At 39.9% G+C, this 24,859-nt stretch overlaps 1 protein-coding gene across 1 annotated transcript in view; it reads right to left on the reverse strand.

Annotated features, from left to right (window-relative positions):
• helz (helicase with zinc finger) overlaps positions 1–24,859 on the reverse strand; it is a 64,822-nt gene that overhangs the window by 38,723 nt on the left and 1,240 nt on the right. The window contains exons 2-12 of the mRNA XM_080029493.1: positions 14,298–14,550; positions 11,128–11,164; positions 9,539–9,663; positions 4,180–4,236; positions 3,808–3,856; positions 3,486–3,561; positions 2,562–2,760; positions 1,904–2,011; positions 1,574–1,715; positions 876–1,031; positions 427–697 (exon numbers count right to left, since the gene is read on the reverse strand). Of these exons, the coding sequence (XP_079885619.1) occupies positions 427–697; positions 876–1,031; positions 1,574–1,715; positions 1,904–2,011; positions 2,562–2,760; positions 3,486–3,561; positions 3,808–3,856; positions 4,180–4,236; positions 9,539–9,663; positions 11,128–11,164; positions 14,298–14,531 (1,454 nt within the window). The 5' untranslated portion in view covers positions 14,532–14,550. The remainder of the gene's footprint in view (positions 1–426; positions 698–875; positions 1,032–1,573; positions 1,716–1,903; positions 2,012–2,561; positions 2,761–3,485; positions 3,562–3,807; positions 3,857–4,179; positions 4,237–9,538; positions 9,664–11,127; positions 11,165–14,297; positions 14,551–24,859) is intronic.

Below are 24,859 nucleotides of genomic sequence, written 5' to 3' on the forward strand. Positions count from 1 at the left end.
GTTTGAGGCAAGAGGCTCATTCTTTGGACAGGTCCGACCAGTTACTGAAGTGTTTTCTTGACTCTTCAGTTGTTTAAGACCCACAATTGCATTCCAATTGTGACAGTTCCCCCTCAAAGTTTCAGTAAAGGCCATTTGAGTGGACCTTGGGCTATGATAAACTGATCCCAGTAAGAATGTAGTTTTTTCAAGTTGTATTCCATTAAAGGTTGTCTTGCAAAAGTTACATAAAGGATTAATTTGTTTGTATATTATTTTAGTTAAATGCATTTTTTGCACATGAGTTTTTAGCAAAATGCTTTTAAAATCACATATCAGTGTTGCTTGGGTCATTCTTTTTTCAGCTCAGAATTCATGTACAGTAAAACAAATAAAAATGTACCATCCCAGGAAGAAGAAACCATGAAAACAATTGGGAATACTCACTTGCTAACTTCCTTATATTGTGCGATCTCTTCGATGTATAGCAGGTCATGCAGTCGTGCCTGGTAGTTGTCTTTGGTCAGAGTTTTGTCGAGTACTGACTGTGTGAAGAGCTGGTCGGCTGACAGAGGGATCTGGTAGCGGGAGAGGAGGCTGCGCTCCAGGTCGGCCATGACTTCATTAGGAACAAATTCTACAATGGTCTTACAGGTGGGGTCCCAGCGCTTTGCCGTCATCAAGAGCTGCTGCCTGGCTTGCATCAGGTGTTCCAGGTCTGAGCACAATAAGAACAAGAGCCATTAAAAGGGTGGTGGAAAGCACTGAAAAATCCAGACTTGTCTCTTAATTTTTTTCCGGGGCTGTATATATTTTTTTTTAAACAGTCACTTCCTTATATATTATTTTAAATAAGCATTGGCAAAACTCTGGATGACCTTCTTGTTATAGCATACCTTCAATGCAGGCAGCATCCACCATGACCCGCTTCATCAGCACAGGTTCTGAGCCGAAGTCAAAGACAACGGTCTGTCGAAAGGTACCAAAGATTTCTGTGCTGAAGCCCACTCCTACGTTGTAGACACAGTGGTCCAGGCCATTGTCTGCTGCCACTGTCAGAACAGCAAAGTTTTACATAAATATATTGGAACAATTGTAGGGAAAACAGTAGAAACAGTATCATCAACGAAGATGAAAGGAAACTAAGGAACAACACGGGCCTCAATTTCCACTTGACTGTGAATGTAAAAACAGAATTTAAACTGTGGACCGGTGCAAAATATTCCAATACTTGTGGGATGTGGGATATCAATATGTATAGATTAAAATGTGCTCAAAATACTTGAGATGTACTGTACATACAGTACTTAAGAGAATTGTCTGGGATCCATAGCTATCACAAAAACTATTCAGGTGATACAATCCCAAAAAAATTATTTTAACTTTAAACTACCACAGTAGCACCAGCACATGGCTCACCGCTAACTTAATTATGTTTGACCACATAAATGTGTGAAAACAGGAAATAATGGAGGGAGGGAAGGCACATCTTTAGAACAATAAAACCTACCTACAATTAAAAAAAAAATCAGAAATGGAATAAACTCCCTAAAAAATCCAATCCCTGGTGGGGAAATATGGATATATGACATACCAGCTGTTTCCTCTCCTGGAGTCCATTCTTGGCAGCCTTGGGGGAGCGCATGTAGCCGCTCCCCAGCTGACACACCTGTGATGAAAAAGTGTGGCCGGTTGGCATCGTAGAGCAGGGCGATGCGGCACAGCTTTCTTGCCGGCTGGTCAAAGAGATAAAAAGAACATTCACAAAATCAAAAAAGGTGGTTAGGACAGAGCTTAGCACTGGCAGGTGTGCAGTGCAGAATATCGCCTCATTTGTCAGTTTCATGCAGACAAATGATCTGGCTAAACAAAAAGAAAACATTTCAATATGTGCATGCTTGGTGTGTCCAAAGTTTCATCCTACCTTGCACAACAAGGAGAAGGTCCAGGCGTGGGAGGACTTTTTGGTGGTGACAGTGACAGAGAGGCCGGAGCTGGTTTCTAGATTGACTCCATCTAAATAGTCACTTAGCTAGAAATACAGACAAAACACACATGCTTAGACAGAATGGACCACTGCAAATGGATTCAGAACTGTTTTCCAAGTAATAGTCGGTCAGAAACTGGTAGAAGCTCAGTTCACTGCTACCAAAACAAAAAGAAGTTTGGAGAGGCTTTTAAAAATGTGCACTATGCAGTTTCAAGGGATAGGGATTTGTTTATTTGCAGAGCCAGCAGTTCATATATTCTTAGTATATATGAATAGATACTTTTTTTAAGGAACCTGGAACCAAATGTAAGACTAGAACTGTGGGCCCTGCTGCTGTAAACAACAACAGAGGGAACATTAACTTTTCAGATAGCTTTTTAAGTTCAGACAGGGGTCCAATTTTCCTAGGAAGAAAAGTTTGTTTATTCAGTTATGAGAATAAACTTTAGAAAAATGTTCACTTCTCTGAAAGTATTATAGTGCACCTTTAATAGAAGGACACACACACACACACCGTACATATGTTTGTGTCTGGGTGAATCCTCACTCTGGGATTGTATGTTGGCTGTTGTTTGAGCTTGCATGCACTCACCACTTTCTCTGGCGAAAGGGAGTTCATCCACTTCTCTATGAGCGTCTCCATGTAGTTCTCAGTGAAGTGTTTGCTCTCCTGATGCTGCTTGAGGCGGATGAGGCGTGACGCATAGCGCTTCTGCCACTCCATCAGCTCCTCCTGCGAGTGGGCTGACGTGCACTGGGCCCCGTACCGACACAGGCCCTGCTCCAGGTACCTGCAAGCATAGACAAACTGTCTTCTCAACTGGTGCAACACAAAAAACAAGTAGTCAATTAATCAACTATATTCAACTGGAAAATAAAATATCTGGGACTATGGAAGTAATAACTAAATATTTTACTGGATTGGTTGTATGGACCTTTCCCAACGTTACTGTTGTCAGTATGTTATTGATTGGATGGATTACAATGAGGCTTCAGAGGTAAGTTGCCTCAACTTTGTAATAGTGTGTTTTTTTGTTGGTCTGACAGAGGTGATTGCATCAATCAAAAAACAAGAATATCAGCTTTCCAAAGAGATGTCACATGAATTCCCACTCAAACATAGCAGTTGTGTATATAGCATAGTTGTGTCTTAAACAGCCTGACGGCCAGCAGGCGTCTTATCTGATCACTCGATCAATCAATGGAAGAATTAGTAGAATACTAAATTACTAAAATACTTGATAGCTGCGGCCCTACAGTAAAGATATGACTAGTGGTTATACAATATTTAATAACAGGCAAATAAAACCTTGACATAACAGACCAATACAACTGTCTTATACAGGTAGTGGTATACTATGCAAGTGGTGCTACTGCAGTTGGACAGATATAAATGACAGACTGTTCTCTCACATCTAAAATCGCAGACATGGCATATTCATTTTAAAATATTATGGATAAGAGATTCATTCTTCATTGCTCACAACTGTGCAAATAACCAAACCGTTTGCATTACCTTTTACAGAGGGTGTACTCCTCACTGCTGGTAACTCCTCTGGGAGGAGGCCGGAACACCCAGCCATCTTGGACCTCTGTCAAATACACACAGCCAAGTGGTCAACACATCACTGAGCCAAAGCCTTCAAAAAACATTATGGGACGGGCCTCAGTCAGCATGTGACCCGTTTACAATGTGCTCGAGCGAAGACTTTTCTAATGATATCTACTGTTGTGCTGCCACCACATAACATGGGATTTGTTTTGGTACCAAGCACATCAATACGTTTCTTGAAGTTGAGGGAGGTATTGCAAACAAGTCATACTGCAGATTTGCTCACCTTCCTCCTGGTCCTCTGTGTATTCGGGTGCCATTTCCCTATTTATAGCCTGATGACAGAGACAAAGGTCAGGTGGGGTGGGTAAGCGTTGGCAAAGAGTTTATTACCGTTATGTCAACTACTAACATAACCATAGCAGTTGGAGCCCTTATTACAGATAGATGAGTAACACAACCACAACAGTTACAAGCTAGACATAGGGGCACAAAATAATTAAGTTAGTGTTGGCATCAGGCCATTAATCAGCTCTATGACAGGCCTGCGAGCAATAAAGCATCATCTGTAAAACCAACAAGCACCAACATGTGTAAACAAAAGAAGACAGAAAGTGCAACTGTGGGGTTTGCAACCCTGCATCCAGATTCCACTTACCTCTATTTCTGAGAAGAGCATTTTTAATCGGGTCAGATCTTTTGCGACAATGCCATTCTGTGAAAGACGAAAAGGAAACAAAAACATACTCATTACAACAGAACAATGCACTGAGAAATATCAACAAAGTAGTTGCAGACACTAACTGCTATGCATCAAAGATTAAGAGACAATACGTGACAAACTCGTTGAACCTTTTGGGTGATGCATTAGATCTAGATGGAGTGCTCAAGGTTTAAATGTTGCTCTTTCAATTTGTCAATTCAGTGAGTGGCCACCTGCCTGTACCCGACAGCACAAATGAATACAGTTAAATATGATGAATCTTCAGGGTCTTATGCATTTTATGATAATAATACATTTTAAGGGGTGGAGAAATCCTTTAAAAAAAAAAGTGGCTTTTATTAACAAAAGGCCATAATAAAATAAGTGTTTATTATCTCCTGACTTTTCTGAAATCTGGATGATCTCTAGTATAGCATTCAAGTGTGTAGTGTAGGCATGTCAAAAAAAATATGTGTCCCAGCTGTCCTGTTAGAGATTTCTACACTTCATAGTTTTTAAGTTCTCCTATCGCGAATATTGTATAATCATTCAAAGAGCACCCTTTTCACTAATTAAATCCCTTATTAGCTAAATTAAACCTTAGAGATCAACAGTTATATTCACTTAAAGGGTGAAAACATGTTGAAAACACGTGTCCTGACAATTGGAGAATGAGGAGGAATTGAGCAAACACAATATGGCTGACACACATTAACTGTGTCAGAATAATGTTTGTTTGTTTTTGTGTGTGTGTGTGTGTTTCCAAAATAGACCGACAGGGAGGAGGGGGGGCGGGGAGCTGCCTAGCAAATAGGATTGTCCCCACTTGCATAAAATGTTGGATGACCTTGGGGCCAAGCTAAACCCTTGAATATGTGCTACTGTGTGAGTGTGTGTGTGTTGCAGTGGGCAGGAAGTGGTTGCAAACAGGAGAAGAGTGGAGCTGGAGGAGGAACCTTGGCAGCAAACTGCACGCTGGTGTTTAAGACAGCGGTTTGGGAGGAAGAAGTCAGGAAAGTAAAAGTGGAAAAAAGTTTTAAAAAATGGAAAGTGTCCCTCTGTTGCATCCAGACAGTAGGGGAGCACCACAGCTCACTTTATCATTGACATTTACAGTCATGTTGCTCTTTTCTTTTTCAAATGAGAAGTTAGCCTTGTAGAACTTGTCTTACATTTGTATGTTTCTTCAATGTGTGGCCTATTTGACAAAACAACCATAACTTTGCGAACACAATTTCATGACGGGTAAACATCTGTTGCAAAGGATCTTTCAAAATATTATGGCATTGTATGCAATAGGGTTGGCAGTGAGTAAGCTATTCCTTGTGTAGTCCACGATTCAAATGAACTCCATTGGTTAACAAGTACACTTAAGTTATTTTTCTCATGTGTATGTTTATTTTCAAATCTTTTCACATCTACAGGTGAAACTCGAAAAATTTGAATATCGTGCAAAAGTTCATTCATTTCAGTAATTCAACTTTAAAGGTGAAAACAATATCTTATACAGACTCATTACATGCAAAGTGAGATATGTGAAGCCTTTATTTGTTATAATTGTGATTATTATGGCTTACAGTTTATAAAAAACCCCAAATTCAAAATCTCAGAAAATTAGATTATTACATAAAATCAATAAAAAAAGGATTTTAAATACAGAAATGTCAGCCCTCTAGAAAGTATAATCATGCATATGTACTAAGTACTTGGTTTGGGCCCCTTTTGCATGAATTCTTGCCTCAATGCGGCGTGGCATGGATGCTATCAGTCTGTGGCACTGCTGAGGTGTTATGGAAGCCCAGGTTGCTTTGATAGTGGCCTTCAGCTCATCTGTATTGTTGGGTCTGGTCTGTATCATCTTCCTCTTGACAATAGTCCATAGTTTTGCTATTGGGTTCAGGTCAGGAGAGTTGTCTGGCCATTCATGCACAGTAATACCATGGTCAGTCAACCAGTTACCAGTGGTTTATGGTACTGTGGGCAGGTGGCAAGTCTAGCTGGAAATGGAAATTGTCATCTCCATAAAGCTTGTCAACAGACCGAAGCATGAAGTGCTCTAACATCTTCTGGTAGACAGCTGTGGTGACTTTGGACTTGATAACACAGTGGACTAACAGCAGCAGATGACATGATACCTCAAATCATCACTGATCCAAATTAAATGTTGCATTTAATTTGGAAATCAAGGTCCCAGTTTAGAGGAAGAGTGGAGGGGTACAAAATCCAAGGGGCTTGAAGACCACTGTCAAGTTTCAACAGTCAGTGAGTCAGTGATGATTTAAGGCACCATGTCATTTGATGGTGTTGGTCCACTGTGTTATTAAGTCCAAAGTCACCACAGCTGTCTACCAGGAGATTTTAGAGCACTTCATGCTCCTGTCTGTTGACAAGCTTTATGGAGATGCTGAATTACTTTTTCCAGCTAGACTTGACACCTGTCCACAGTGCCAAAACCACAAGTAACTGGTTGACTGACCATGGTATTACTGTGTTGATTGGCCAGACAACTCTCCTGACCTGAACCCAATAGAGAAACTATGGAGTATTGTCAAGAGCAAGATGATACACACCAGACCCAACAATACAGACGAGCTGAAGGCCTCTATCAAAGCAACCTGGTCTTCCATAACACCTCAGCAGTGCCACAGGCTGATAGCATCCATGCCATGCCGCATTTAGGCAATAATTCGTGCAAAAGGGGCCCAAACCAAGTACTTAGTACACATGCATGATTATACTTTCTAGAGGGCCGACATTTTTGTATTTAAAATTATTTTTTTATTGATTTTATGTAATATTCTAATTTTCTGAGATTTTGAATTTGGGGTTTTCAGAAGCTGTAAGCCATAATAATCACAATTATAACAAATAAAGGCTTGAAATATCTCACTTCGAATGTAATGAGTCTATATAATATATTAGTTTCACCATTTAGGTTGAATTACTGAAATAAATTAACTTTTGCACGATATTCAAATTTTTCGAGTTTCACCTGTATAACACTAGCTCAAACGTCTGTCCCACAGCCCCACATGTTGTTACCATTTAAAAATCCCTGTCTAGAACGCAAGAGTCTGAGACTCATCAAGATACGTATCATTAAGCGCACTGTATTGGGCATTACTGGAGGATCTAAGTTCACTACTAAAAGCATCCATTAACATTCAAGATTTTAACCTCTCCCAATGCCTTGAAAGTGCCCAGTGAGGTTTCCTGGGGAATTTGCATGGCATACTTATTTGGCACAACAGTCGTTACAATGTGTAGGATCAGGCCGACTGTAAAGTGTGTCTGTATTAGGGCCCGACCGATATATCGGCCGGCCGATTTAATCGGCCGATTATAGCACATCTCCGAAAATCGGCAAACGGCAAAAAATGACCGATTTTTTGGAGTCAAGTGTAATTATGCTTTCTTAAAGAGGTGAGTTTTGAGTTGACTTTTGAATGAGTTTATCTAGTCTGAGATGCTGATGTTTGGAGGGATGTTTGAAGTTCCTGTACACCTATCTACAGTAACAAGTATTTAGATATATTTAAGGGTTCAAAAAAGTATTTTTTTTCAATATATATTTTGGGGATAAAAAATAAAAAAAATCGTCCGATTTAATCGTTATCGTAATTTTTCTCTGAAAATAATCGGCATCGGCACTCAAAAATCCATATCGGTCGGGCCCTAGTCTGTATGTACATATTGTACAGGTCCTTCTCATATAATTAGCATATTGTGATAAAGTTGATTATTTTCCATAATGTAATGATAATAATTGAACTTTCATATATTTTAGATTCAATGCACACCAACTGAAATATTTCAGGTCTTTTGTTGTTTTAATACTGATGATTTTGGCATACAGCTCATGAAAACCCCAAATTCCTATCTCAAAAAATTAGCATATTTCATCCGACCAATAGCAGAAAAGTGTTTTTAATACAAAAAAGTCAACCTTCAAATAATTATGTTCAGTTATGCACTCAATACTTGGTCGGGAATCCTTTCGCAGAAATGACTGCTTCAATGCGGCGTGGCATGGAGGCAATCAGCCTGTGGCACTGCTGAGGTGTTATGGAGGCCCAGGATGCTTCTATAGCGGCCTTAAGCTCATCCACAGTGTTGGGTCTGGTGTCTCTCAACTTCCTCTTCACAATATCCCACAGATTCTCTATGGGGTTCAGGTCAGGAGAGTTGGCAGGCCAATTGAGCACAGTAATACCATGGTCAGTAAACCATTTACCAGTGGTGTTGGCACTGTGAGCAGGTGCCAGGTCTTGTTGAAAAATTAAATCTTCATCTCCATAAAGCTTTTCAGCAGATGGAAGCATGAAGTGCTCCAAAATCTCCTGATAGCTAGCTGCATTGACCCTGCCTTTGATAAAACACAGTGGACCAACACCAGCAGCTGACATGGCACCCCAGACCATCACTGACTGTGGGTACTTGACACGACTTCAGGCATTTTGGCATTTCCTTCTCCCCAGTCTTCCTCCAGACTCCAAATGACATGCAAAATGTGCTTTCATCCGAAAAAAGTACTTTGGACCACTGAGCAACAGTCCAGTGCTGCTTCTCTGTAGCCCAGGTCAGGCGCTTCTGCCGCTGTTTCTGGTTCAAAAGTGGCTTGACCTGGGGAATGCGGCACCTGTAGCCCAGTTCCTGCACACGCCTGTGCACGGTGGCTCTGGATGTTTCAACTCCAGACTCAGTCCACTGCTTCCGCAGGTCCCCCAAGGTCTGGATTCGGCCCTTCTCCACAATCCTCCTCAGGGTCCGGTCACCTCTTCTGGTTGTGCAGCGTTTTCTGCCACACTTTTTCCTTCCCACAGACTTCCCACTGAGGTGCCTTGATACAGCACTCTAGGAGCAGCCTATTCGCTCAGAAATTTCTTTCTGTGTCTTACCCTCTTGCTTGAGGGTGTCAATGATGGCCTTCTGGACAGCAGTCAGGTCGGCAGTCTTACCCATGATTGCGGTTTTGAGTAATGAACCAGGCTGGGAGTTTTTAAAAGCCTCAGGAATCTTTTGCAGGTGTTTAGAGTTAATTAGTTGATTCAGATGATTAGGTTAAGAGCTCGTTTAGAGTACCTTTTCATGATATGCTAATTTTTTGAGATAGGAATTTGGGGTTTTCATGAGCTGTATGCCAAAATCATCAGTATTAAAACAACAAAAGACCTGAAATATTTCAGTTGGTGTGCAATGAATCTAAAATATATGAAAGTTCAATTATTATCATTACATTATGGAAAATAATCAACTTTATCACAATATGCTAATTATATGAGAAGGACCTGTATACGTCGTTCATTAATCGTACCATTGGCTCCCCATACAAGGCTTTAGAGAGGATGCTGAGCACCTCCTGCAGGCTGCCATCCACCCGCATGGAGCGCAGGCTGGCCTGTAGCGAACCGTCTCCCTTGGCAATCTCTTCTGCCAGCACTAGGACAGGACAGGATGAAGAATACAGAGGTGACAGTTAGTATATTCTAGCATATCCTATTATACAAAGCAGTCTACAACAATTTGGTTACGTGTGTCCAAAAACTTAACTGGGGCATAGATTTCTAACCAAGACATAACTGGCCATTTGACCCATCAAAATAGGTAAATTACCAACATTTAATTTCTTTAAACACTGACTTGAAGCAATTAAATTTCCCCAATACACCCAAATGATAGAACTTAGTGGTTCCCTTGACCCTGGCCATATACTTTTTCTGAACCATGTTTAAAAAAGAAGAACAAGAAAGATCACTGTAGGGCCCTATGATTTCCGCGATAACAAAAACGCGGACGGAATCTGGCAATAAAAACGGAATCTGCTGTTAACACGGAATGTCACGGAATTCGCCATTGTTTTGGTGAAATTCAATTTCCAAGGCAAAGGGAAACAACACGGTTGAAATTAAAGCATAACTAGGGAGGAAATTTGGTTTGGCGACATCTTAAGACCAATATGCTGCCGTGAAAAGTAGAGCCTGGCAGCAGTACCGGTAATGTAACACACGGCGCCAAACCCCTTTCACAAATATGTCTATTCAATGTTTACTTATTAATTTATCCATACACGTAACTCTGACATGTACATACCTTAATTTATTGTTAATAATATGGTCTGTTTATGAATTCGGCATATGATTAAAGCATCTAAAAGCACGTAATCATGTTAAACGTTTACTGTTTTTAAGTTATTAATGCCACTCGCTCCCGCAGATACACAGCACAGGGAGGTCTTATATTCAGCCATTGCTAAAGGGAGTGTTGTATTATGGAACGGCCGCTGCAGTACGTAATGCCAGTCTCAACAATGTTTCCTACACACAATTATAACTCTAGCGTCTACAGCCCGTTGTTTTCATGTAGTGTAACTTGTGTAATGTGTTACATTATTCAGCTGTTGCCGTGATGTCGGCTAACGCTGATGCTAATGATAACTAGCTCTCCGTTGGTGTTGCAGCCCGCTGTTGGGTGAAGGGCTGTCCCACCTGTCCAATATTCCCTGTAGTCCAGCTTCTTGAAAAGTTGACTTTTCAAGGACTTTATTATTTATGTAAAAAATCATTATTTAATGTTTCACTTGAAGCACAAAATGAATGGCTTTATTTTCTGTTATAGCCTACCCAACAAATCTGTTTTTTCGTTTTTTTTGAAGCACTAAAAACAGTGCAATATTGTGATGTATTCTTATATCTGATTAAAATGTTAGAATATTATTTGTTCGCATTAATTAGACACTCGTTCTGATGATGAAATGAGTGTTAATTGTAAAAAAACGGAAATCATACGATTAAAACGGAAAAAACGGAATTTGTGAAAAAAAAACGGAATTTTGAAAAAATAAAACGGATTTCATAGGGCCCTATCACTGTATACTCTGTGTTTCAAATTTGAATTGCTACTCACCGTGTTTGCAGTCTTCATCTGCTTCATCATAGTTTTTCTGTTGGCAGAAGAGGAAAAACAGTTTTTAAAACAGCGGTAGCCATGACAAATGGGAGTATTTTGTGTTTGAGGGTCAGAGTTTCATATAAGCTCCAAGAACTGCTATCTTTGCCTTATAGCGTCCCTCAAACTATCATTGTTGGACTTAAGTAGTTTCCATAATCTTTAGGCTTAAGTAACTGGTGTAATTTTAGTGCTCTGCCAAGATAACAGTACAGCGGAGGAAGAAAGTAGGGTTTATTTTTCTCATTTCCAACTATCTCCTTATGGTATTTCACCCAGTGATTTGAAGCACAACGATCAGTCTAAGCCATAACAGTGTAAAGTATCAAATCCGGTATACAAGAATATTCTATTTTATTTGGTAATATGTCAGTTCAGAGTTTAATCTCAAAAGTAGGATTTAGGGATGCACCGAAATGAAAATTCTTGGCCGAAACCAAAAATAATGAAAGAGTTGGCCGAAGGCCGGATACCGTATGTGGCTGTGCAGTTTTTCATTTATTTTGCTAACTATTTTACCATTGCACAAATTAAACTCAGAAATGTGCTCCTCAAACATAGCCTACAACTTAAAACCAACCCTAAATCAGGGCTGTACGCTTATTTTTTTAGGTGGTACCACTGGTGATAGCAAGCAAAAAAATTCAGTAGCACAAAAATAAATTTGGTAGCATGATCGAAAACTTGCATAACCTTAACCCTTGCATTTCCCTCTAAATACCTTTGAGCATGTTATCTTGGTCAAATTTGAGATTCTCAATTAATATTATATCCTAGTGTATGCAGTAATAATTATAGAAAAATTAATAGGGGTGCACTGATTGCAATTTAGACAAAAGAATCTAACCTGCCAATTACAATTTTTTGCTGATTCAGAATTATTATTATTATAATGTCCTTCTGTTAATTAAAACCAAAATTTAAAACATTAAACATAGCCTATAAAATAAATAAGTATACATATTGGTACAATTTAGGACGATAGGTTGTTGTGAATGTGTTGGGAGTAGCTTTTCAGTGGCTTATTTAAAACTTTGTTTAAATAGACTAGGCTACTGTTGACTGCTCGCTGCAGCTGAATGAGTTGCCTTTCAAGCTAGAAAAAAGTGCTAACTTCCTGTTCTTACCGGCTTCAAAATAAAAGTCAACTCACGTTTGGCTAGTAACAGGCTTTTAATGTGAAGGCGCACAGGAAATGTTCCGTTTGTACACACGCTAACTTAACTGCGGTAATGTGCCGTCTCCTTCCGGTAATTACCGTTGGTGAAGTTTTTATACCTAGAATCGCTGCACGAGCACAGATCCCGAGGACACAACTCTTTCACCAGCCAAAGTGGAGGGTGGACTCAATAACTTACTTGCCTACATTTACCCCCATTTGGAGTGTTAATGTAGAGCCCTCTAAAGCCCCTATCTCACTGGGCTGCGACTGTTTGCGACAAGTTGGAGACTTCATTCGCAAACGAGTCTCTAAACTGTCTCCAAACATTCGCGGAGGTCTCAATTTCCTCGCATGAGTCGCAGAGCCGCGCAGTCCTGTCGCATGAATTTTTAACATGTTCAAAAAAAGTGTGCGACAAATCTGTCTCAAAACAGTCTCAGAGTGGTCGCAGGTGTCTCCAACGCGTCGCAAACCCTTCTCAATTTAGTTTCCGCGAGTCAGAAAGTGCGAGCAATGTGAGACAACTTTGCGAGGGGTTGGCGACTTATGAAACTAAATTGCGACTGATTTGAGACAAAAATGAGACGGTCGTGCGACGCTCGCCAGACGTTCGCGAGACATAATGCGACCTCCTGGCAAGTGTTGGGCAGGACATTCGCAAACGTGTCGTGAGGAACCAACTCTGCAAGTGAAATGTGTCGCTAATTTACATATTTGGTCGGAATTTTGTGTCTCCAACTTGTCGCACACTGTCGCAGCCCAGTGAGATAGGGGCTTACGCAGTGTTGTGCAGCGCTCCTCTGTGTTTCAAAGACAGCCTCTCCTCATTAGCAACGAGTGCGAATGGATTTGTATTCATCATCGCACGTGATCAATTTCAGTAGAAAATGCGATCAAAACTGTCGCACTGTAAAGCCCTGCCCTAAATACATAAAGAAACAATACAACTCAAATCTAAGAGTAAAATGAATATTTGACTAAGTATGTGATTCTGAACCACTCATTATTTTGCAAGTCAAAGTGTAATAGGGGCATGAATCTACAAATCGATCGATTTGTTGCCTCTTAATTTTTTTCCCCAATCGGTGTAACTTTGTCGGCTGTAAACAGAAACTAACGGAGGGAGGCGGCTCACTGTACATGTTCCCTAGTCACGCAGTCAGTGCATTTTCATGCACGCACCTTACAGAACCGCTCCCGCAGCGCGCGCTCGAAACCAGACCTAAACTTGCATACACGGTTACATCGCTCTTTTTAAAAAAATCTTAACTTATTGTCATTTAGTTCGTTCTGGGGGGGAGGGGGCGGTGGCAGTGCTTTGTTCAGGAACCTTTAGTGCTGAAAAATTCGGATTGGTTGAGTTGCCTATTCGCAGCGTTTCACGCGCCATGTTTAAAACTCTGCTTTTGTGACGAGCAATCATCTCGTTTCCTGGTTTAGATTTAATCCATTTGTAATGTAATAAAAAGCTATCAGCAACAGCACAACATGAGCGTCCTCCATAGTAACACCCGGGCCACACATCATGCATCTGCTTTTTTTCTGTGCCCTTGTTAACGGATTAGAGCAGCCGTTCATACAGCCTATGGAGCAGCCACACAGTGCGCCTCGGCAGCAATGCTAAATTTCAGCTCAGGATTTCCGCCTTTCATTTTCCTTCCTTTATTCCCCACCAGACGGCTTAGGTTCTCCACTTTAATATACTGATAAATAATTTGTCCACTGCCCGTGTGAAATTATCAGCTCGAGCACCGACAGCGCACATCTGCAGTGCCACTATTCAGCTCAGCGTAATATACCGCCTTGCTCTTTGATTGCAATATATCGCAATATATAGTATCGTCGCCACTGTATCGGGATACGTATCGTATTGCCAGACTTTTGCCAATACAATTCCCTATCTTAAGACTGTAGGTTTCTCGTTTGCTAGGGAAGCAACAATGCTTAAGACAGCCAGGGTCCTCACCAGCTGCAGGAAGGCAGCGATCCTGTAGAGCAGGACACGGCTAAGGAGGGGCCCGGTAGCAGCGGTGGGGTCCTGGGCTGTGGGGCTGTGTGGGACGGGGGCTCCGCTGGGCTGGGCTGAGGGTAAGAGGACCACCAAGGCGTCTGTGCTGTGGCTGACTGCCGCCTCGTACTCCCTCCTGGATAAGGATCTGCTGGCTTCTTCACATGACTTCTCCGCTCTCCTGTCCGCCATGACTCAGGGGACAAAACTTCTGCAAAAGAGAACATGAGAAAAAAAAGACACTATATGAACAGGGTTGGGCCCTAGGAGGAAAATGGCCTCATCTGTATTTATTTGGTCACTGCCATCCCTCGATACAAGCGATTCAATTCTGCAATGCTATTGCTAACCAATGTATCGGGTGTTATGGTTCGTGTTCAGTCTACAAAGTTGCAGTATAGCACTAAATAAGAAACCATTTCAATTATATACCTTTTTATAACAATTATTCTCTTAACAGATTGGAGACTGAAATGTGTACACCCATTTATAGACACTGCTTAATTTGGCTGTATTAAAAATGTATTTGAATGCGTCAACAATTACATCTCCAACTGAACTGTGAAGTTTGTGAATTATAGCCACCATATGTTTTGACAAAAATAAAATAAGCAGTTTAAGGAAATGAGACCATTTACAAATTTTCACTCAGGACAAGGGTGGTGGACATACAAATAGGTCAAACTTAGTGACCAAAATACTGACTATTTGTTAGTACAAATCAGGTTACACAATCTGAGAAAATAAAACCAACACTACTCCCACACACATCCTCATTTGTTGGCTTCATTTATCAACTCAATCTTTGATACGCAATGATCAAGTTTATGCTACCATTTATACTACGATGCTGGTGACAAACGTAATTGTGAAATACATTGTGTACGTTTTGAGAAGAGAGTCAAATGTTGAGAGAAGGGAAGATGAAAGAAATACTTGGATGTCTCAGATATATTTATATCTTGAAAGTAGTGGATTACTTGTTGTTCACTTGTACTCTCAATTTTACTGCGGAATACTAAATAATTAACACATTTCTTTCCTGTAACTAGGGCTGCAACTAACGATTATTTTAATAATCGATTAATCGGTCGATTATTTTTTCGATTAATCGATGAATCGGATAAAAAAAAAGAAACATTTGTAAATGCCGCATCTTTATTCAAAAACTGAACATTACTTCAAATTCACAGTGCAGACTGAAGTGTCAAAACACCAGGTTATTGCGCCAACGTCCCGGAACTATTAAAAGTAATATTAAATGATAAAAAATGTAAAATAAACTTAACTGGGATAACACAAAAAAAACGTACAATGTATGATATACATTTATACAGTATAACGGATGTCCATGGTAAACCAGTCAACCGATAACGATCCAAGTCTTTATTGATATCACTATTGATACTTTTCTATTATTTTGTTGAAATATAACTTGTATTATTGCTTTAATTGCTGATATGATCATAGCTCAAGATAGGACATTAAACAGGTCATAATTCCATCTTTACTATCTATTTTATATTGCTGGGAAAATAAGTTTTCGCCAAAATCTCAAATTTCTTTTTTTTTGTGTTGCATTTGAACACATCAATCATATTACTGAGCCGGCCTGAACACATCACATTTGACATGTTTGCTACTTTTTTTAAGCTAACTAGCTCTATATCCTTCCGATTTTAACATGGATTTAAAAACTGGATTACTATTTATAACTGACGGGATTTTCTACACCGTTCGGTTGCGTGATTACTGCCGCTGCTTTGAATGAGTGTTGATGCGCCGATGCCGACTCTCCGAGCCCGTCTGCAGCAGCAGCAGCTGACAGAGTTTTTTTGGACTAGACGGATACTGAGTTGAAGGAGTTTTTTTTTAACCCAAAGAAAGCAAAGGTACAACACTTATAGGCCTGCAGTCCAGTGTTAGATATGACCAAAATACAAGCTGTGGCCGCTCACACTATAGCTTTCCCGCACCGCTTCACGTGTGGAAGGCTCGCTGTGGGCGTGCATGAACCTGTCGGCGGCTGGATGTAAACAGTGCCGCGCCTGCAAGTGACTTATTAATCGCGCGACTCAACGAATCGATGACCAAATTCGTTGCCAACGCTTTTAGTAAACGATTTTATCGATTCGTTGTTGCAGCCCTATTGAAATGCAAGCTGCATTGATTATTGCACTGTTCATAGAAAGTCATATTTGTGACAGAAAAGCTTTCAATCTAATATAATATTAGAGAAGGCAATTCATCTGTTGATTGTATGTAATGATCATTTCAAAAGTAGGAAGTGATTAGCAAACTCTGAGTAGCAAACTCAGATGTGAATATAAATATATTTTTGAAAATCACACATGGGTATTATGTATGTAAAAAAAAATTTGCATCAAGTTGCATTGATAATCGATTTTGAATCAAATCGTTGACCTCTGAATCGGAATCGAATAATGAAGTGCCAAGAGATTCCCACCCCTACTGAACAGTATGCAGAAGGAAATGGCTGTGTTGTTGTAACAAGGGTCAACACCAAATATTTGCCAATGGGAACACATGTCAATACACAGAATCACTATACTGTGGACTCACTGGCTTTACTGCCTCGCCTCTATAGTTTAGAATATACAGATCAAATCAAATCAGTTTTATTTGTATAGCCCAATATCACAAATAGACATTTGCCTCAATGGGCTTTACATTCCATACAATATGACACCCTGCCCTTACACCCTTAGCTCGGCTGAGAAAAAAGTATGTGAACCCCTTGAGCATTTTGGAATTTTATTTAGTTTCACCATTATTAATTAATTTTTATCAATACCAGCATTTTTATATTAAATAACAGGTGTGTGTTTATCAATTCCACATTGTTCTTTTCCGGAAATCAATTGTTAAAACAAATGATTTGCCAACTTTTGTATGTGCAAACATTTGTGTGAACCCTGAGCTGCATTGCTTAAAGCGGCTACGAGTAACATTTAAATATCTTTTAAACAGCCTCATGTTTCCTCTGATAATCATAAATTACCTTTAACAGCAAACGAGACCATCAGTGCAAAGAAAGACGTTTTTATATAGTTTTTATTACTGCTTTTGGTCTGGTCGCACACCCAGTCCGATTTTCGGTTCGCTCGTGCAGGCTCTATGGCCACATATCCGTATTGGTCGCAGATTTCAGTGTGGCGCTGCAGCGCGATTTGAGAGCCTATCACTCCAGGTGAGGGAAGGTGAGGTGAGGGAAGGGGAGCGCGAGCCTTGTTTGAGACAGTTATTTGTCGTCATAATTACTGATAACGGGGCTGAACCATCAAAGAAAAAAAAGAGAAGAAAAGCGAAAAAGGGAGAGTGATAGACGGGCGGGAGGGCGTTGCCAAGCAACGTGTATACAATTTCACGAGAGCGAAACTGGACTGCAGTGTTTACTCCTAAATGAATGAGCGGTTGGTACTAACACAAAGTTTGCTTTGCTTCACCATCATCAGATAACCATTATCTGAAATAGTCATTATTTACAAACACATTACCTCATCGTGATCCATTCTAACTAACTGCCATCTCTCGTTCATTCGCTTTCTGTGAGGACACGTCTTTCAGCTCCGTGAGAGAGAGTAGTTAGGTGACGCTGCTGCATCAACTCATTGCAATCAGGTGCGTGTAGCACTGACTGGCATTAGTTGATGCAGTGTCAAAACCACTCTCACAGAGCCGAAAAGAGTCCTCACACTTTCAACACACAGACATGCACTATATTGCGCCCTTCTCAATCCACGCTCACGCGCCTGGCACGAGCATTTGCGACAGCGGGCGTCGTAAAAATACTACCGCTTTTGTCCAAAGGGGACGCCAACGTGCCATCTTACTCGTAGTGCCTTTAAATCTAGCAGGTAAACACAATCAGTTGGGCCAAATTAAGTGATGCAATGGACCAAGAGATCTTCACGGAAGAAATTGTCCGGCACTAGATGAAAGAGAAAAAAACAGGTCAGTTTAGGCCCACCAAATGTGAACCCATAGAGGCCAGACATGCCAAGAGGAAAGGAAATCTCAGAGGAGAGTTGTGATGTTGCACATTTGTTTGTGGACGTCTATATATTATACGGTCCACCGTGAGGAAAATCATCTACAAATGGAGAGCTTTAAGAGTGACTGAACATCTACCTTGAAGAGGACTTCCTTAAAAAATATCCACAAGCGCCACAAGAAAAGTGATTTTTCAGTTGAAAGTAGGGCTGCAACTAACGATTATTTTGATAATCGATTAATCTGTCGATTATTTTCTCGATTAATCGATTATTAATCGATTAGTGTTTTGGTCTGTAAAATGTCAGAAAATGGTGAAAAATGTTGATCAATTTTCCAAAGCCCATGTTGACTTCCTCAAATGTATTGTTATGTCCAAAACACACAGATATTTCAGTTTACTGTCATAATAGGATTAAAGAAACCAGAAATATTCACATTTGAGAAGCTGAAATCAGAGAATTTGGAAATGTTTTATTAAAAAATTACTCAAAACGATTAATCGATTATCAAAATAGTTGGCGATTATTTTAATAATCGATTAATAATCGATTCGTCGATTAATCGTTGCAGCTCTAGTTGAAAGACAACCAAAACATTACATCTAGGGATTCAGGGGTTTTCCTGGCTCAGAATGGGCCTTTGGGGGGTCAGTACGCGACCAACTTTTTTTGGAGTTGCGACTGTGCAACAGTAAAGGCAAACGGTTTGTGTATTTAAAGAGGGTGTGGGGTTGGGAGAGGGCAGTTTCTGTCCAGATAAAGAGCATTTCAGTCAGCCTGTCAATCACTGCGTAACCATGGAGCTCACTGACGCTTATGAAATCACAATAAACAACCTGTAGATATGAAGTCAAAATACTAATTATGACTAGGCCTACCTATTTAATGCTTTAATTGTTTCTAATTGATCTAAACCATGGAAATTGCAAGAAGGTAGGGCTGTTCGATTATGAAAAAATCATAATCATGATTATTTTGAGTAATCACATTGTGTTATCACGATTACTAAAGACAGTTAATTATTGATTTAAGAACATTATGCATTTATTTTACTTTTAACAAGGTTTTTTTCTAATAACACCATGACTTTGGACTTTAAAGCTACTACGAGTAAGTCGGCACGTTGGCGACACCTTTGAACAAAAGCGGTAGTATTATTACGACGCCAGCTGTCGTGAAGCTGTTTTCTAGCTCGTGCAGGGAGTGCAGATTCAAATAATCAGGAAGCAATATGGTGCGTGTCCGTGTGTTGAAAGTGTGAGGGCACCGGACTCTTTTCGGCTCCGTGAGTCTATGGGTCACACAGCATCAACTAATGCCAGTAAGTGCTAAACACACCTGATTGCAATGAGTTGATGCATTGTCACCTCTCACGGAGCTGAACGAGTCCCCGTGTCCTCACACAAAGCGAATGAACGAGAGATGGCAGTTAGTTCTATGGATCACGATGAGGTAATGTGTTTATGTTGTAAATAATGACTATTTCAGATGAATAATGGTCATCTGATGATGCTGGTGAGGCAAAGTAAACTTTGTTTTAGTAGGCTACCGCTCATTCATTTAGGAGTAAACACTGCAGTCTAGGTTCGCTGCGTGAAATTGTGTATACGTTGCTTGGCAACGCCCTCCCGCCCGACTATCACTCTCCCTTTTAGCTTTTCTTCATTGCATTCTCTTTTTTTTCTTTGATGGTTCAGCCCCGTTATCAGTCATTATGACGCCAAACAACTGTCTCAAACAAGGCTCCCGCTCCCCTTCCCTCACCTGGAGTGATAATGCTTCTCAAATCGCGTCCCTGCGCCACACTGAAATCTGTGACCAATACGGATATGTGAACATAGAGCATGCACGCGTGAACCGAAAATCGGACTGGGTGTACGACCAGATCAAATGCAGTAATAAAAACTATATAAAAACGTCTTTCTTTGCACTGATGGTCTCGTTTGCTGTTAAAGGTAATTTATGATTATTAGAGGAAACATGAGGCTGTTTAAAAGATATTTAAAAGTTACTCGTTGCCGCTTTAAACAAAGGCCTAATTGAACTGAAAACAGGGAGAATAGAAATAGGCTAAATAAGTGAAACGTATTTTTAATAATTGAATAAAATAAATATGTAAAAATAAAAATAACCAGTTGTAAATGGTGTTGATAGGGCACGTCTTTTGATAGCATTAAATGTAAGGGAATGATTTATTTACGTCAAGGAGCAGAGTGGACAGGCAATTGCATTGTAGTGTTGACAGTTGTGGCTAGGAGTCAAGGAGCTTTAAACTTCCTGTGTTTTTTATTCATTGATTACTTGGTCATAGACCACTATGATTCAACTTAAAGTGAATAAACAAATTGGTCGGGATGTTTAGAGGTGCAGATCAGGTCGTATGCCTGTTTTTTTCTTTCTCTCTCTCTCTCTCTCTCTCTCTCTCTCTCTATCTATCGCGGTCGCGTATGTTACGTGACTCGCGTGTCCGCGCGTGACATATCTTGCACATTATTTTAGTTTGTTGTGAGTCTGAAGTGTTTTCAGACAACACAATTAGTTTTACCTTTATTCTCGTCATCTAGAAGTTTTTCAAAACACCTGGCAATGCGCAACATCTCCCTCCTACTCTCTGGAACAGCCGATAGCTAAAACTATCAGGTGAGGGAGGGGCCGAGCGGAGCTCACGGCTGAAAGAAGGGTTTGCTGCATTTAAAAGCCTGCCTGCCCCGGCGTGTGGAACAATGATAGTTTAATAACGATTATTTTGTTTTCATGATTGAGGGAAGCCGAAATAGTAATCGAAAATGAAATTCAAGTTATTGGCCAGCCCCTCAAGAAGGATGACTTAAATTGGGCTGAATTTGGAGAGGTTTTAAATGGCTATATTTATTCTCAATCTTTATCATTTTGGCGCTCCTGATTTTCCTTTGGCGCTGGATAAATCCGCTTTGGCGGGCGCCAAAATTTTCTCTATGCAGGAAAAACCCTGGGATTTGAAGACCTCTCTTACAGCATCTGGGACATATGTGCATGGTTCCACAATAAGAAGAAAACTCAGTCAACATGGCTTTCATGGGAGGATTGCTGAAGAAGCCTCTGCTCTCAAAAAAAGAACAAAACTGCCAGTCACAACTTTGCCAGAGAGCACCTGAAGTCTTCTGGAAGTCTATTCTGTGGACAGATTAGTCTAACATTTCACTGTTTGGTCATAACCAAAACCACCATGTTTGGGTGAAAACGCAACTCTGCCTACCACCAAAAGAACCTTCTCCCAATTGAAGAATGGTGTTGGCAAATGGTCTGCAAATCTCCAGTTGTAATGTTTGGGTTGGCTTTTAACTGAAAAAAAAAATCACTTTTCTTGTGGCGCTTGTGGATATTTTTAAAGGAAGTCCACTTCTAGTCAGATGTTCAGTAACTCTTAAAGCTCTCCATTTGTAGATGATTTGCCTCACGTTGGACCGATTGAGCTCAAACTTTTTTTTTAAATTAATTTAAAGCTGTACCCAGACAAATATGCAAAATCACAACTCTATTCCTGAGATCCTCTGGGATTTTCTATCCTCTTGGCATGTCTGGCCTGTATGGGTTCACTTTGGTGAGTCTAAACTGACCTGGTTTGATCTCTGTTTTATCTAGTGCCGCCCAATTTCTTCCCTAAAGGTCCATTTCACCACTCCATTTGGCCCACCTGATTGTGTTACCTGCTCGATTTAAGCAATGCAGCTCAGGGTTCACAAATCTTTGCACATACAAAAGTTGGCAAATGTGGAATTGATAAACAGACATACAGTACAGGCCAAAAGTTTGGACACACCTTTTCATTCAATGCGTTTTCTTTATTTTCACGACTATTTACGTTGTAGATTCTCACTGAAGGCATCAACACTTTGAAGGGACATATGGAATTATGTACTTAACAAAAAAGTGTGAAATGACTCTTAAATAGGTCTTATATTTTAGATTCCTCAAAGTAGGCACCCTTTGCTTTTTTGACAGCGCTACAAACCCTTGGTGCTCTCTCAATGAACTTCATTAGGGAGTCACCTGAAATGGTTTAGCAAAGAATTCCACATGTGTTCATTCAAAGTTTTGATGCCTTCAGTGAGAATCTACATCGTAACTAGTCATAAAAATAAAGGAAACGCATTGAGCGTGTCCAAACTTTTGGCCTGTACTGTATGTTATTTAATTTAAAAAATACTGGTATTGATAAAGGTGAATTAATAATGGTTAAACTCAATAAAATTCCAAACTGCTCAAGGGGTTCACATACTTTCAAGCAGCACTGTATAATGCAAAATCCTCACATGCACTGATGAATTATTTTTAGCCAGATTATTGTTGCCTATGCAAACAGGTCAATACATTGTGTGTGTGTATCACCTCATGTTAAAGGCTGGTTCAAATTCTAACTTGTACAACGTGAATCCACTCAAAAGTTGTGTGTATTACTGTGACTGTCATTGCTGGTTGATTTTTTAATCATTTCCCCTTCAGATATCTACTAACTGTTATGCAACACCACATGTGTGTGTGCAATCTAATAGAGCAAGTTCAGTAGTGGAATGAAAAGTCAACTACTGAGAGAAAAATAGAGCAAAGAAAGGACTTGTAAAGGGCTGGCTAAAGACATCAGAAACATTATTCTCTGATTTGACAATCACTGTGTGCAGAGCCGACAACAGGTCATGTTGGAGCCGCCTCTGGAGTGCACCTACCGTCATCATCTTTGAAGCACAGTTGTGTGTGAGAGGGATTTATTTTTTTGTCAATAAATACAATAACACAATAAATAAATTCCACACACACACACAAGAAGTATTTTTGTGTGTGTGGATGAGGAGGGTCTGTGGGGTTGTAGGAGGATACAACATCTGGCTACTTTTCTGCATGTTAGGTATTAGTTGTATGACTACACAGGGTATTATGAGTCTACTTGCTTGGTTCTCAAGGAAAATGCATCGATTTTCGAAAGTTTAGAGATATTTATTTCTCAATTTAAACCAAAAGCATTAGAACTTTGAAACCAAGTTTGTATTGCAAACCGTCCTACTGTTTTCAAAAAAAATTAAACAGTTTAAATAATTTTTATTTAATAAAGTGCAAAGACAGTAGCATTGTGGCACTTCTGTAAACTTGGTAAAATGTATTCATCATACTCTAATCATTCTCTTTGCTGTCTCTGGCACTCATACAGATTGGTCTTTTTGTAATTCCTAGAAAAGCAATGCATTCCACACTGTGGCAAAATACTTTTGTAGTTTTTCACTAACACACAGTCAGAGACAACCCCTCCACTGAAAATTAACTCCACGTTAGTCAAGAATTGGAAAATATCTATAAATTATACACTAACCCAAATTATTCCAGCTATGCAAAGACCAACCACAAATGATTTTTAAGTTTATATTTAAGATTAAGGAGTATGTCCAAGTGTTAAATAAGTGCAATCTTTTCTGGTCCTAAAGTCCTCCTAAAGGAGCCCTAAGTAGCTGCACAGAGGAATCTAGACTACCGGCAGTTTACTTTATGATTTCTAGTTAAATAGTTAAGGCAGAAAGTTGTGTTTAGGGCTGCAACTAACGATTATTTTGATAAACAATTAATCTGATGATTATTTTCTTGATTAATCGATTAGTGTTTGTCTGTAAAATGTCAGAAAATGGTGAAAAATGTTGACCAATTTTCCAAAGTCCATGTTTACGTCTTCAAATGTATTGTTATGTCCAAAAGACACAGATATTTCAGTTTACTGTCATAATAGGATTAAAGAAACCAGAAAATATTCACATTTGAGAAGCTGAAATCAGAGAATTTGGACATTTTTTATTAAAAGATTACTCAAAACAATTATCAAAATAGTTGGCGATTATTTTGATAATCGATTAATAATCGATTTGTCGATTAATCGTTGCAGCTCTACTTGTGTTCACCCTTTTGTACTAAAGCCAAGCAGTTTCTGGCCTAGCCAGGTTTGTAGAAAGGATCATGAAGCCTGGCCATATCATATTTGTTAAACAAAAAGCAGGTTTACAACAGGTCACTTCTTTGTTTTGACAGGGGATGTGTTGCCTTTTCCTAAATGCTGAGCTTGAAAACAAGTTAACTTAAAGTTAATGCAAGATCTATATTGTGGCATTAAACTGGATGTCACTCTGATTCACTGTGGCCCCAGTAACTTTGCATTAATTCCTATACACGCACCAAAAAAAGCAGTCGGGCTACAGCATGAGAATCATAACCTCAGTATGAGAATATAAGAGGCAGCGTGCCCTCCTTCACACCAACGAGCAGTGATTAGGATAGGGGCCGGTACATTATGACCTGCTGGGGAAATACAAGGCAACCTTGGCAAGTAGCAGATATATGTTTTGGTCTTATTTTCACCTTACTGGTGCCATCATTGGCATTGTAACATATCTCAGGCTGGCATAAAGGCCCATTTTATCACAAAAACGCTGCCCAAGAAGGCCCATTAAAGCCATTAAGTGTATAGATGGCTGGCAACAAAGATACAAT

This window comes from Ammodytes marinus, assembly GCF_949987685.1.
Source record: "Ammodytes marinus genome assembly, chromosome: 6".
Lineage (NCBI taxonomy): Eukaryota > Metazoa > Chordata > Actinopteri > Uranoscopiformes > Ammodytidae > Ammodytes > Ammodytes marinus.